Source organism: Magnolia sinica, chromosome 18 (genome assembly GCF_029962835.1).
Source record: "Magnolia sinica isolate HGM2019 chromosome 18, MsV1, whole genome shotgun sequence".
In the NCBI taxonomy this organism is placed as follows: Eukaryota; Viridiplantae; Streptophyta; class Magnoliopsida; order Magnoliales; family Magnoliaceae; genus Magnolia; species Magnolia sinica.
In genome coordinates, this window is record NC_080590.1 from 34,702,315 (window position 1) to 34,717,477 (window position 15,163).

Genomic DNA, 15,163 nt, shown 5'->3' on the forward strand with positions numbered 1-15,163 from the left:
CACAGTAACTTCGGGCCCACTTTTGGGCAATCAAATAGTGTCTAAATAAGGTGATTGCAACGCAATTTGAAATTTCATTAAATTATAATTCCAACGAGCACAAGATCATTCAAATCAGACATGAGAAAGTTATGACTGCTCTCATAGGATCTGCAACCCAAAGAGGGTTATGACAGCTATGATCATTCATTTATTTTAACATTCTTTTACTACAATATTCATCCATTATAACATTCATCAAATTTAACAATTACAACATTCTTCCTAATTCATCCATTTCATAAACTCCCACTATTCATACCTAAAAAAAAAAAAAAAAATTTATAAAGGGAACCAGTACACCCTCCTCCCTTTCACAAACTCTCATCATTGATACCTACTAACAAAACAACAACAACAACACACGAAAGTTACTATTATCCTAACCTAAAACAACCTTTGGTCATCATAACTTCTACATTGGAGAGTGAGGTTAGAAATCTTTTATAAAAAAAAAAAAAAATTTAAGAAAAAACCAAAAAAAAAAAAAAAAAACACACTAAGAAACTCGCTAGAATTGAGGAAATGACGTTGAAAGCTCGTCAGAATGAGTCTAACGGAGGTGACAATAGTCCTAACAACCAAATGGTCCCCTCTCGTGAAAAACAAACGAAGAAGAAAGATAAAGAAAAGCTAAATGGCCTTCTCGCGCAAGGAACCCACCTATTAAACCTATACCACATCTAGTGTGTCGCCCACTAGATCGTCTTATAGTAGATCCAAGTTGTCCACATGAAATGGATTTTTATTAATTTCATGTCATTTTCCCAAATTTGAGAGCAAAACTCATCATGGGTGGACAACACCAAATGATACAGTTCGAAATTAACTAACAATGTTAATATAATTGTGGGTCACGGACAACTCTAATTTTATTTTTAAAATGACCCTCTTATGTGTTCACAACTGTCCGATTAAAGTGAATCGATTAAATTAATCGAGAGGTGGCCCTAATCTTTGATTTATTAAAGGTCACACCCATTCTCAAAAGGCTCTTTTGACTTCCGTAAAAAGCTACAAGCGTACAAGTGAACGGTCAGGATAGGGACATTTTTGTTCGAAAAAATAAAAAGCCAAAAAATTATCTAGGAGGCTAAAAAATATGAATTTAAAATCTAGTGTCAGCCCACATGCATACGTAATTGGCTGACCTTTTTTTTTATTATTAAATTACTGTTTTAATGCCGCCAGTCAAACTTAGGGCTGTCAATGGGTTGGGCTCGCGCCTGCATCAGAATTTTGAATACAAGAGCCCAAGACTAACCCCAGGCCCGTCCTGTTGACAGCCCTAATCAAACTATTAGGATCGTTTGAAAGCAGCATTTTTTGGAAGGAGATTGTGATTTGTCGAGTGGAGAAACGTAACCATACAAAACGATCTGATGCACGGTGAATGCGAGTCCAATTTGCATCTCCACCGTACACTTGGCGCAAGTTCTGGATGATCAGCACTGCAGAGTGCAGCCCACCGCAGGGCAGTAATGAAATCGATAGATCATCACAACAAATACAGACCCTCTCATGCACTTTTTTTTGGTTAGCTTGTTAGTACACCCACCGTCAGTTCACGCTTCACTGTTAGCCACCCCTACTAGGGAATCGAGACCAAGACCTCGATGTTGAAACGGGGTATCTTTCACTCGGTCCACCACTTAAGCTATGGATCAGGGTGTTCTCATGCACTTTGAATCTATTCAATTGCAAATGTAAGGATTAGCATGACAATGTTCTTGTCTCATGTAATGCATTACAGAATTACTAGTGAGAAACTATCAGACCCTAACACAACCGTCCGGAGCAAGTGGGGCCCACAGCTCGGTCATTAAGCCATTGATCTGATAAGGCCCGCTATGGGCGGGGAATCTATGGCTTGTTATCTTTCTTTCTTAACCATCTATTTGCAAGCCATTGATCCCATGGAGACATCTGGGCCATCCCCATCAGATCAACTGTCTGGATCACCAAACCATGTGCCCATTCATAGAGATGGGTGCATCAGGTTACAATTCATGTCCCAATGCATCCAGACCGATAATTCAGCATCATATATAAATACAAGAAGTTGGGAAAATCAAGCACTCTCTCTGATCAATTTCTGATATGGGTCACAAAGAACAGGAATAATCATTGATTATCGACATTAAAAGTACAAGAAAAGGCCACTGATTTTGATTGTACATCATTTATTAGTACTTTCACCTCAAATCAGATTAATCCCCCTGACGACTACATGACCACCACATATTCATGCAATCCCTTTAAATAATAAATAATGGCTGCTCTATCTGATGGTCACCAATCTGATTTATTTTTTTTAATCTGAAAAAAGTAATAAAACATTTCAAAAAACAGAAACTAGGCTAAGAAAACAATTTGAAGGTGTCTGATTTTTCAGTGGGGCTAGGTCAGTCGACGGTCTGGTCTAGGTTGCTTTAAGCCCAGATTTTGAACTGGGTGGGGGCCACAACGAGCTCACTGACAACCCTAGGCTAACTGGGTTTTCTCTTACCTTGATGTAGAATTTCAGCATCCACATCTAATCCTCAATGTAGCAGTTGGGAAGCAGAGTCAATTCCTGAAGGGAGGAATGTTAGTGTATTAAGACATCATGACCCAACCAGACCTTTGTAGCGCGCAAAAGATATGATGAGGATGAAAAGAATGGCACAACCTAGTCCTGCGACGATGACCACCTGTTTGGTACCACATGAAGAAACTTGATTTATATACGAAAACAGCATGTGTTTGGTCGAGCACAGATTGTCTATTTGAAAGAAAAAAGGAAGAGAAAATTTACCCATTTAAATACATATCCATGGTTTTGATTCCATGTATATGGGATATTCATGCCAAAGATCCCGGTAACCAACGAATAAATAGAGAGGCAAACAGTTCCAGAGCTAAGGAAGAGCTCTAGCTGCAATGGAATAGAAGAAAAGATAAATAGATCCCCAAACAGTTCATTGCAGTTGAAACAACTACTGTCGGTAGTAAAATGCAAGAACTTGGAGATCAAACTGAAGAAAAGAATCCAATGCATAGGCAGTTCATTACCAATGTCCTTATAAAATCTCACCTGAATCAGTTGATTTCGATGATTGTCAAGCTGCGGCAGAGAGGAAAAAAACCCATGATTACATGATATGGCTTTATTTTATTTATTTATTTATTAAGGAAAAAAAAAGCTGTAACATTCTATTTCCATCCAAATAAAACCACACGGATGTAAAAGAGAGAATTCTTCACGTACAAACAATTACCTGAATATTAATGTAATCTTCCGTGTCGTCAATATATTCGCGTAGCTGGAAAGATATTTTAATTTAGTAAAATTCCAGAATAAAAGGTAAAATAGCAAACAGAAAAGAAGAAAGAAGATGGTTTACCACGTACAATGGCAGTCAGAATAACGAGAAATTTAAGGCCTAGAGATCTGTTTTATGAATTGAGGTTTACTAGAAGATTTCACACTGCCACTTAGGATTCTAAATGCCAATAGGATTCACATTCTTGTATCATCAGATATGATACAGCCGTCATTGTGATAGCAAATGAAGAAAACTATAGTTGTTATAGTCAATCACGTGCACTAAATCCTCTATTTAAGAACTCAGCAGAGTAGCCATTAGCTAAAGATAATAATAATCATCATCATAGCCTTGTCCCAGCTATTTGGGATCTGCTTTACAAGTCTTGTTTAAACAGGAATTCTTATGATTGCGTGGCAGAGTTCAATGACTAGCTTCCCACATGACATACACCCTCCTTCACTGGGCTTGCAGACCAGATAGCACAATTGCTACTGAGCATAAATACATGCAGATCTTCCAAACTATGTATAGAGAGAGAGAGTGTGTGTGCTTGACACCCAGTAATTTGTAGACAATCATATTTAGCAGTTTTTAGAACCACGCACATTGACAGCAATAACCATAAGATACTGATTTAAGGAATCTATTCAAGATGTGTTATCACTCTTACACAAGGAAAATCGAAAAAGCATAAAAAGACTGGAAAACCCAGATGGGTCATATGATGCATCTAATATCAAGGATACAATCAGATTTTCTACAGTATAAAACACTAGAAGGATTTGTAGGCCCAACTATAACTTTTTTTTCTGGAAATGTAAAATCAATAACATGTGGATAGCAACTCATTTTCAAATTGTAATTTCTTCGTAAACCATTACTGAAAAAATCATTAGTGATGACCACCAAAGCTTAATCAGTGCATACCGTGGTCAGTTTGTTCAGTGTGCCATCAATTTGCATAAAGTATGCCTGCAAAATTGAACAGAAGCTCATCTTAGATTATGACTTTAAGGAAAGTGGTTTGCTAGAGACATTCGCAAACCGCTTTGTTGATGGAGGCTCTTTTGTCTCCAGCATGTTCACTGTACATGCAGCAGACATCTATTGGACAATGGAACAGCCAATCAGGTATGTCACAAGTCACAACATAGAAAGGCCACAGACCCCAAAGCTCATTGCTATCTGATCCAACCACAGCAAACTTTGCCATTACAGGTAGATCATTGCACCTTTTGTGCTCGGCGTTTTCTTAAGCATCCATTAGCAGGTCAGCAATGCAACAGCTAAGTTAGTCCAACTGCAGTAAGTTTTGACCTATAGTGCCTTCACATGGCAGGCCACCAGACAAATAGTTCCAATTGCACTAGAAATGTCCCATGCATGAGGGGTGCAGAAGAGTGAATCTCCATTCCAAAGAGGCTGCAAGTGTTTTGATCAATGATTATTGAAGAGTAGGTTTTATAACCTCTAGTAACATCTCAAGTTCCTCGACGTCATTCTCATTTCCGTGAATCGTTGCTGCGCTTGCCCTGCTTGCTCTAGATATCTTTGAGCCTATGGTTGGAGAGCCAGGGAACCAATTAGGTACACCAGAGCCACTAACAGGTGATGATGAGCCAGCCAATTTTCTTGACAAGTAAAGGTCTTCCATATCATCATCATCATCCAGAAGTTGTTCAAGCTCATCCCTTACCTGGAAAATGCAATGAATTTTTTCATTGGAAAATCACACAGTGACAGAATCAGAAGGTCTCTGTAGTCAGGATTTAAACATGCAATGATGTCAATATGAGCTGCAACATCCACAACTTGAGAAAACAAATCAAGAAATTAGATCATATGGAAGACAAACTTGTCTTGGAGTCATCGTAGAAGATACATCTAAGGTTAAATCAGGCATCACTACTGAAGTTTCAATCTCGATTTCATTGTGCAACACATCATCTTGATATGGAACTCAGTATCATTCTCCACTTGCAAACAGCAAACTTTAGTCACATATCAATGACCAATTAACAAAGAAATTTATTTTCAATGGTAAAGTTCACTGAAACCATCCAAAGGATCTTATCTTTTAATCTAGATCATAGAAGAATTGGACCTTGTACTGAGATAACTCTTGTCTGCTTTTAGATTGGGTAGACTAGTTAGAATAAGCGACTCTTGCAAGTGAAAAATGAAATAGGTGTTGCTCAAAAAAAAAAAATAGGGGTGCCATTCTCAAGTAGATGGCATACTCATCTTTCAAAGAAGAAGAAGTAGATGGCATACTCTCCACCTACAACAATAGGACATGTTTGGACTGTAGAAATCCTTGATGTGGGATTGGAAATCGCAATCATTATGTAATCATTATTTCCCAAGGCACCATCTAAACATGGATTCCATTTTTAGCAATCTTGTTTGGATAGCAAGTGGAAATCCCATATTCCTCTCACAATAATCACTCCGTATCTTGTGTTTGTGAATCCAAATATGGAAAAGGCTAATGGTTTCTTGGAGAAATCCATTATTTTCTTTGTTATCCAAATAACATAAAAGGTCAAATAAATGGAGAACTCCCATTTCCCTGGATTTCCATCTTTTTCCTTGTAAACATGCCCATAATCAAGGAACCATATAAAACGCAAGAGATCTGTAGAGCTTCCTACTGATTCTGAGAGCTCAAATACCAATGAAATATGCAAGAACTCGATGAATGACATCTATGTGTGGTTCCAGTCAAGCCAATCCCAGTTGAAGATCCACACTATCTTCTCAAGGCAAAAGGGTAAGTATTCCTCAACCAGTAATTAATTACCATCTATCTCTCCAAAGAGTGGCTGCAATTTTCCAAATCATGTAACAGAATACCATTTATGTGTGAATGAAAAAATTCCACCTGGTAGCAATTGCATCAGCTGGTCATAGTAAAGGAGGGTTGATGTCAGCTGGAGCAGCCAGTCATTGAACATTGATCATCATCATCATCAAAGCCTTATTCCAACTAAATGGGACCGGTCATATGAGTCCTGTTCCACCCATTCATTCTATCAAGGAACATATCCTTAGTTAAACAATAGGTCATTGAACAAGCCAAGCAAACATTACAAAGACAGCTACAATGATGTAACAGCTCACCATATCACTGCTTTAACAAAACAGTTCAATGGGCATGATTGTGATTGAGGAGGAATTGTTAAAATATTATTATAATTTTTTTTGTTTGGACAAGTAATGAAAAAGTTTATTCAAACAGACAAATAAATAAATAAATAATCAAGGGATGGGGATTGAATTCCCTACAATGAGAGCAGGGAGGGACAATTCTTCCCCGACAAACCCATCCTTGAGAGAATTTTCTTCTCTACAAAAGTGGGCAAACGAAACGTTTAGTCTAGAAGCAATGAAGAGAATTTCATCAAAGACAAAAGATAACTTTTGGGGTTCTGCAGGCATTGGATGCCATTAGTTACATCAAGAGACTTTCCTTCGATTCTCCTTGTCGAGGAGAACCCAACTGATAAGTTGCTTTGGATGCATTTTGAAATCTGTCTCCTGGGTGGCAAAATCTTCTCATATCCTTCTACTTATTTCTTTCCATATGCCACAACAAATTTCCAGGAGTAGCATCCATAGAATTGACCCACTTTCATTGAACAGGCCAGCTCTTACCTGGCAATCAGGCTGCCAAGAGTCTTGTGGAAGACCCACCTCATTTTGAACTTTGGAAGTTTCAAATTATTTATTTATTTATTTATTTTGAAAGGATTCAGAAGTTTTTTGGATGAACATGAAGAGAAAAATAAAATTACAACATAGATGATATTGGCCTATCTGCCAAGGTAGCTGTGTTTAAAATCCTTCCACAGACTGTCAAATGCAATTGTAACCTGTGGAATAGTGATCAAAATGTTGTGTGATGGATATTACAGCGCAAGAGATGACTTCCAACAAAGTAGTAGAACCAGAATTACATAACGCATCATTGCAAAGGTCTTTTTCAACAAATATTGGAGCAACATATTATCCGTCCAACCAAAAAGAAAAGGGAAAGCGAAGTCATATTGCCCATCCAGATCGTAGGAATATAACATGAACCTTAGAGCTTAAAGAACATCAGTTTTGAGAACGTCAGCTGACATTAGCAATTGAATGTTAAGACATACGTAAAGCAAGTCATATTTATAATGGTTCAACTGCCCATGAGCGGTGATGGAGTCATTTGGCCAATGGACAATTAGTTGCAATGCTTGGATCATTACTGAAGGTCAACCATGCCTTGAGAATATGAGTGTCAAAAGTGTAAGAATTTCAACCTTGTGGAGTGGACATCATCCACTGCCTAAGGCCAACCAATATTGGTGTTTGAATTGCAAATCTCTCAAAATCAAAGGAGTTGGAAGAAAGCTGTAAAGAGAAAAATAAAAATAAAAAATAAAATGTCTTGGACTGGATTGAATTAGTTTTCCTAGGCGGGAGTTGGATTGGAGTAGTCTGCCTGGCACAGTGGCTCAGGGTTTCTAGGGTAATAAGTAGGTTAGGAGAGAGTTAAAATAGGGTGGCATGTTATTCAAGGTCTTTAGTGTTGGATGGAAGGTAGAGTAAGGTTTAAGAAGGAACATTAGGGTGCCAAACATGTGGAATATATCGGCACTACCTGTGCGTTTCGTATCGCACAAGTGAGATACAAGATATATTGTGGGATATATTGACCGATATCATTAATATTTAAAACATTGGGTAAAGTAAGGTTTAAGAAGGCACATTAGGGTGCCAAGAAGCACATATTCTTTTGACTACTGACTGGAAAATGATTTGAATTATTTATGCAATTGTGGGAGACAGAACTAAGTCAAAATGGGAGCACATAATGGGTGAAATGCACAAGACTGAGTCTCCTAATGCAGCCTTAGAAGCTATAAAATTCAAACAGCAAATCCAAATCCATTCTATCCACTACGAGACCCATTGGACACGCAATGCTAGCTGAACCACTCCTACAAGTTACAGGCAGCATGTAGGAGTACAGAGGAAACTACTGAGATTGCAAGAGATGTGAAGTGGAGGTTGTCAAGAGACTCAAGACCTTTGCAAGTAATGAATATGAAAACCACCACAAGAGACCTTGAAAGTTAATGCAAATGAAGTGTTGTAGTCTTTGAAGAACCTTTTGGATGTTTCAGCAGGAGGATGAACAGTTGACGAATATCATGTGCTTTGGATGTTTAAAGACAGTAACTGAAGAATGAGATGACAGGAATATTGGAAGGCAATTTATCTCTCCATATAGAAGCCCAGAGTGGTGTTTGGGTAGTTAAATACTTCGGAACTACCAAAAGTTGCAAGTGAGGATATCAGCTATAATCCCAGAAGCCCAACATCCGGACATGCCTTGAGCCAGCTAACAGAGGTCAATAGCCATATCATGTTAGCTAATGGAAGTTCTAATGTATCAAGTACTAACAGTAAATAATTGATTTGGGTCAGTAATTAATCTACTATTGCTTATAGCGAAGGTCAGGTGAATAGAAACCATAATAGGGCAGGTGCTGTGTTTTATTGATAACTAGGAAAAAAACCTTTTTTTTTTTTTGGAAAGATACAGATAGACATAACATCACCAACCATTTTCCAATGTTTTTATTATTTTTTTTCTTTTGTTTTTGTTTTTTTGGATTTTTATGGAAAAATTCCTCAGAAGTTCCGATTTCGTGAAATAATCTCCATGAATCAAATTGCCTAGCAGGTGCTTTTTGAGGGAGAGAATTACCGAAATGCCCTCGATTAGTGTTTTTTCTTTCTTTCTTTCTTTTTTTTTTATATTTTTTATTTTTTATTTTTTTTATAAGAAGTGACCCTCAATTAGTTTTTTCTTTAAAAAGCAATATAGTCAAGAATTGTAGGGCGCACATGGTCTGTGTATGACATCCAACCCATAAACATATGCACCCGAGCATGATGATCACCCAAACAAAAAATTGGGCCTATCAAATCATTTGATGGGTTACAATTGAATTTGGATGGAGTAAATTATATTTTATGGTGTGGCTCACCCAATGATTGGATTCTCCATAATTTTTGTTCATCCGATCATCATGGTGGGGTGGATGCCTTGGAAGTCATACACATGCCAATTGGACCCCACACTTCTTGACTTCAACACTTTCTAAAGAAAAATAATAAATGAGACATTTTGGTAATTTAACACCTCTAAAAGTACTGCTCATTACTTTCCAATCATGGAGGTATTATTTGGTAAAATCTGAATTAGCGAGGAATTTTACTGTTACCGTTTGGGACATGGCACCAAGGAAGTTGATACTGATACACACCGTAGAAAAATACGAATATGAAATTACTACAAAAGTAAAACATTTTTTTATTTTTTTTTTGTTAGCTTGTTAGTACACCCCACTGTCAGTTCACACTTCACTGTGAGCCACCCCCACTAGGGATCGATACCAAGACCTCAGTGTTGAAACGAGGTATCTTTCACTCAGTCTACCACTTGAGCTATGGATCAGGGTGTTACAAAAAAAATAAATAAATAAATAAATAAAAATTGTAAAACATTGTGAAGGGAAGAAAGTCTTACCTTTTGAACTCGAGCAGTCAACCTTGTCATTCCACTCTTCAACTTGCGCACTCGATCCAAGTTACGACTGCTAATCTGCATCAGCAAACATATTTGACAGAAGAAGAAAATAAATTTAGCACACAAAAAGAAATAAAAGAAACAGCATTGGCAGAGCACATAGTTAGGAAAACACCAAATGGAAAAAAAAAAAATTTGTTCGGCAGATGTTCGCGTTTAATTTGGTCTCAATCGTTAAGAAGATAGTCAAAATTTGATCAAAGAAGCAGAAACACCAAAATTCAGAGAATGAAAAGTTTGGGTTCGATACGGTCCCAACTTAATAGAACAGAGTGAAAAAAAAAAAAAAAGAGCCGGGGGGGGGAGGGGTGGGGGTCCTTATGCGCATCTATATGTGTGTGGGATATAGATAATGTTAAAATAGAAAACTTCAATTAAAATATTAGAATTTCTATATACATGAGCAGTAATGTATATAGGTAATCAAATAGTGGGTTAATATAATTCCTTGCCTCTCTCATTTCCTTCCTTATCATAAATTGATCCATCTCTACTAAACATTCCCACCTTCTACTCAATTCATGGTGACCACCGATCTTTATTCTTAATTGCCCCCCAAAAAAAAATTCCTGAATAAAACACATTTTTTTTTCAAAATAAAAAGAAAAGAAAATAACTTAGATAAGGATGAACATAACCTGGAAGTTTCTTTTATATGTGTCTTTTTTTCTTTCAAAATGGAGTTTTGCTAACTAAGAACATAAGTCAGATAAGGAAGTCATGTTCTGATATCGCAAGCTAATTTCCACTACACAATATCACCTGCTAGAATAGCTAGCTACTGAGTTTGTATCATTGTCTTAAATGAATTTGGAACATGTCAATCACGATTCAAGAATATGAAAATATCATAACAAAGAAAAGACTGAGGGGTTTAACATTTTATTCACAACAAGGATTGCAACCAGCAAAATCCACATGATGCCAACTGGCAATGGGTAGAAGTGACTGAAACTGTTTCAGAGATTTCAATTACTGCATGAAAATTAGTGGGACGCACCCATTTCAACCTGAAACTCCTCTAAGGTGCCTTATATAAATAAGCAAGTCCTATAAGGTTTCATCGACTAAGGTGGTGGAAATAGGCTAGACACATAGTCCATCAAGATTCATAATAATAATAATAATAACAATAATAAACTAGTCATTGAGGTGTGGTAGGATTGAAATTATCTGGGCTTATGCATGTAAGCATGTAACATACTCCAATTTACTCTGAACCTGATATTCTTTCAAATTCAACCTACATATTATCTCCCAGCCCAAATGAGGCATTCATCCAAGTCACATTTGTAGCATAGAAAAGATCTTTCTTAAAAATGCTAACAAATCACCACTTAGTTTTATTCTCTCAGCCAAATTAGAAGGTCTTAAACAGATAGAAAAAGGAATCCAGTTACCTTGGAGGTCAGCTCATCTAAAGCTGGGTAAGCAGCAGTCTCCAGTTCTGTGGTACGTGCATCAAGAAAACTGCAAATGGCTTCCAAGGCTACCTCCAGGGCCCGGAATTCAAATGGAGACTCTACATAGCATGAGTCAGCCCCATCAGGATGTCAAACAATAGCACATCTAGATGAAAGAAAGAAAAATCAATTCTAAAATCAAAAATAGAAAATGAAAAGAGCTGATCATACTGAAAAGCTTATGCAACTGGAAGCACCAGAGTTTGCTAAAATGAAGAAACTAGCAATCATGCCGAGAACAGGCAGCACGTGCCTATCAATGCAACATATGCCTAAGGGGTGACACTTTTTCTTTTTCCTTTTTTTCCACAAACTTAAAACTCTAAGAAGAGTCACACATCCCATAAGGGACTTACATAATTTCAAATATTTAGAAAAAAAAAAAAAAAAAAGAAAGAAAAAAGAAAAAAAAAAAAAAAAAAGCCATAATGCTAGATGAAAAGATGAGAATGCCCACACTTACAATGCCTTGCACTAGTTGCCCATAAGCGAGAATAATTTGGTATTTTACCTTTATTTTTAAACAATAATCCAAAAAATAACAACCACGGTAAATCCTCTCACATGAGCCCAATGTGAGATCACACATGTGACCATGTGGGTCCCATGCAAGCGATCAAGTGGTGTCCACTCGTGGGGATCCACTATCCACTTGCATCAAAAGCAATCACAGATTTTCCAAAACAAAAGAAAGAAAGAAAGAAAGGTGAAGTTAGTTCAAACATCAAGAGGCAAAGTCACCACAGACAAACACCAGAAAAACATTAGTATATTGACATACCATCTTCTTCGCCAGCTTCAGCATCATTTTGCCCACTTGGGTGTTCCCTCCCATCTCCCTCTGCCTGGTGAATGATATTTGCAGGTGACAAACGCCTACGAAGCTCCTCGACAATGGGAATAACATTATCATTTGTGGGATCCTGAAGCAACACCTACTCAAAAGAAACTCATTTTTAATAAATTCATTATTGATCCATCCACCCCAAAGAAAAGAAAACCCTTAGAAAGCTGTGCAAACTAACCAGTATGAACAGGAGTTTCTTTTTCTTTATCTTTTTTAACTGGAGACTCGAATTACAATCTGGATAACTGCAATGTGATTATCCATACTTGGAAGTCGGAAGTACTTAAATCCCACAGGACAAAATATGACACTTGAACTACGGCTTGGATAATTGGAACATTGTCCTCCATATATACTTGGTACTGCTCAATTCTAAACAACTTTTCTGTATCAAGCTTCCCATTTTTCCTTTTTCATTTTTTATGGGCCTGACAAAACGTTGATGCTGTAATTACTACCAAGAAATTTAAAACATGAGTCTACATGCCTGAAATCACCAAATCTAAACGGAATCCCTCTTCTTATAACCAAATAAAGCACGAGAATTTGCATCCACTTTCCAATTGAATTGCAATGTTCAGTCTGATAAAGTAGAAATGACCAGATTGTAATTTCTTAGCACTCATATTGAAGGTCTACGTGCATGATCATCATCAGCTAAGCCTTATTCCAAGTAATTGGGGTTGGCTACATGAATCCTATTCCATTTCCACCATTCCACTCTATCAAGGACACATTGAAGGCTAGAGCTGGACATTGAGCCGATCCAAGCCAAGTTGTGCCAAGCTTGACTCCGTTCAGCCAACAGCTTACCTTGGCTTGAATTTGGCTCAGCTCGGTCCTCGAGCCATACTAGCCAGCTTGGGTTGGTTCGATCAACAACGCAAGCCGAGTTCAAATACGTACATATGTACGTACATACATACATACATACATAGGATTAGAGCTGTACACGAACCGAGTTATCTCGGTTAACTCGCTCAGCTCGACTCGACTCGGTTCAAAGTTTCGAGCCGAGTCGAGCTGAGTCTGAGTTAGACTGAACTCGACTCGACTCAGCTCAGAAATTGACTCGAACTTGACTCGGTTCGAATCGATTCGACTCGGATCGGGTTCACTTAGTATAAATATTTTGTATATATTTATATATTTAAATAAATTATATATTATATATTATTAAAAACTATAAAACCTAAACTCGAACTCAGCTCGAAAGATCAAGCTCAAGCTTGGCTCGAGCTGGCCCGAACTGCTGATCGAGCCGAGCTGCCCAATCAGCAAGCTCGAGGACCGAGCTGAGCCAAGTTCAAGCTGGGGTAGCCTGCTAGCCAAGCCAAGCCAAGCCGAGTTAGGCCAAGCTCGACTTAAGTATGGCTATTCTAATTACGAGTGCAAGGAAAGGTCTCTTTTTTTTTCTTTTTTTTTTTGCCGTTTCCTCCTTAATGAACTGAATGTTCACAATTCAATTCACACTTGCGGCTATAAACACAGACTATAAAGGAAATTCTCAGCGGGGGTGACACCATTTTATTCATAACAACAGCCAAAACCCCACATTGCAATTCAACACGTTTCAAATTGGTTTTGCGACAGTGGTAGATCCAATTTGGGCCAATTCCTATTATGAATGGTATGTCGGTGGCCAAAAAATTTGCCATATGGTTACTGAACTTTTTTTTTTTTTTTATAATTGAACTGAATTATCGCAATTGAGCTCAATCGAACATCCAAACGCAGCACAATTCTCTAATCCAGACCCAAAAATAATAATAATAATAATAATAATAATAATAATCAGAAAATGCATTCTGTTATAAAATAACACAGCATTGACAATACAAAAAAAAAAAAAAAAAAAAAAAAATTCAGATTAGAAATTTCAATGATTGCGTACCTCTTCTGCAGTGATTATGGCCTTGATATGCTGCTTTTGAAGAAAGGCGAAAAAACGAATTACAAAAAAAAGTAATAATATCACCTAAGAATCATCAAAATTACAACAAGGACCGGAAATTCACCTCGAGATTTAGAACAATGGCCCGCTCTCGGCCTAAAATCGTCGACGGATAGGATAGAAGCGGGTCGAGGATCCGAAGATCGCGAGCGTGAATCTGAACCCGGTGCATGATAGCGTACTTGTCGACGTCCAGGATCGTGTCCTCACCGGTGCAATCTAGCAGTATCCAGCTCCTCGACACGGCCGTTTTCTTCTTTAGAGCTGCCTGAGGCTCGGCTGGGACGACGTATCCGTCTCGAGCCATTTGGACCGTTGGATTTCACATCCACGCTGAGAAAGGAAACGAACGGAAGGTATTGGAGTTTGAATTTGGGTTTTCTGGAAGGTCCGGGCAGCTTATATGGCCTGCGGGCCAAAAAAAAAAAACGAAAAAACGGTTTTAGAGCTGTCGAGTTTCTGGGTTCGTCGCGATGAACCTTTCTTTGGTTCGTATGCACACGTGATTGCGTTGCATGATCCAGACGAAACTTCTATCTGGTGGGAACGAATCCTCTGCAGCCTCTTTTGCGCAGCGCGTAAAACATCCAGCTATGTGGGGCCCACCATGTTGAATATATAAAATCCACTCCGTTCATCAGGTTCTAATCCTCGATTCTAGATCTGAGGCAAACAATCAGCTCAATCCAAACCACTGGTGTGACACACCACAGGTAACAATGGGGATGGGATGCCAGCCATAGTTTGTGGCCACCATCGTTTATACATTTCATAAAACCCGTTAATCAGTAGTAAATCATCAGGATGAATGAAGAGAAAAAGTCAGCATACTGCAAAAGTCGGGCGGGAACCACAGTGTGAACTTGGAGGTTTTAGGAGCAATTTACACCGTTCGCGTTGGCGTAGACC

The 15,163-nt window shown here is 38.0% G+C and overlaps 1 protein-coding gene across 2 annotated transcripts; it reads right to left on the minus strand.

The window, feature by feature from the left end:
- Positions 1–2,142: 2,142 nt before the first annotated feature.
- On the minus strand, positions 2,143–14,657 carry LOC131233186 (magnesium transporter MRS2-I-like). Of its 2 annotated transcripts, none has more exons than XM_058229811.1 (11): positions 14,319–14,657; positions 14,195–14,227; positions 12,235–12,388; positions 11,391–11,512; positions 9,931–10,005; positions 4,819–5,046; positions 4,278–4,322; positions 3,300–3,344; positions 3,116–3,145; positions 2,837–2,956; positions 2,143–2,732 (listed from the first exon to the last, which is right to left on the minus strand). In XM_058229811.1, exons 1-11 carry the CDS (start codon positions 14,559–14,561, stop codon positions 2,646–2,648), a joined length of 1,182 nt encoding a protein of 393 aa, XP_058085794.1. In that variant the 5' UTR covers positions 14,562–14,657; the 3' UTR covers positions 2,143–2,645. The 2 variants fall into 2 exon arrangements, with proteins under 2 accessions (XP_058085794.1, XP_058085795.1); XM_058229812.1 differs by having other exon boundaries at positions 2,344–2,732; positions 14,195–14,224.
- Between the last annotated feature and the right edge of the window lie 506 nt (positions 14,658–15,163).

Bases quoted from the DNA above. Each gene is read 5' to 3' on its own strand.
- LOC131233186 (XM_058229811.1), bottom strand. From the start codon at position 14,561: ATGGCTCGAGACGGATACGTCGTCCCAGCCGAGCCTCAGGCAGCTCTA. The intron at 4,323-4,818 runs GTTATAAAACCT...TCAATTTTGCAG, and splicing joins AACTTGAGATGTTACTAGAG to GCATACTTTATGCAAATTGA. The intron at 3,345-4,277 runs GTATGCACTGAT...ATATCTTTCCAG, and splicing joins CACTGAACAAACTGACCACG to CTACGCGAATATATTGACGA.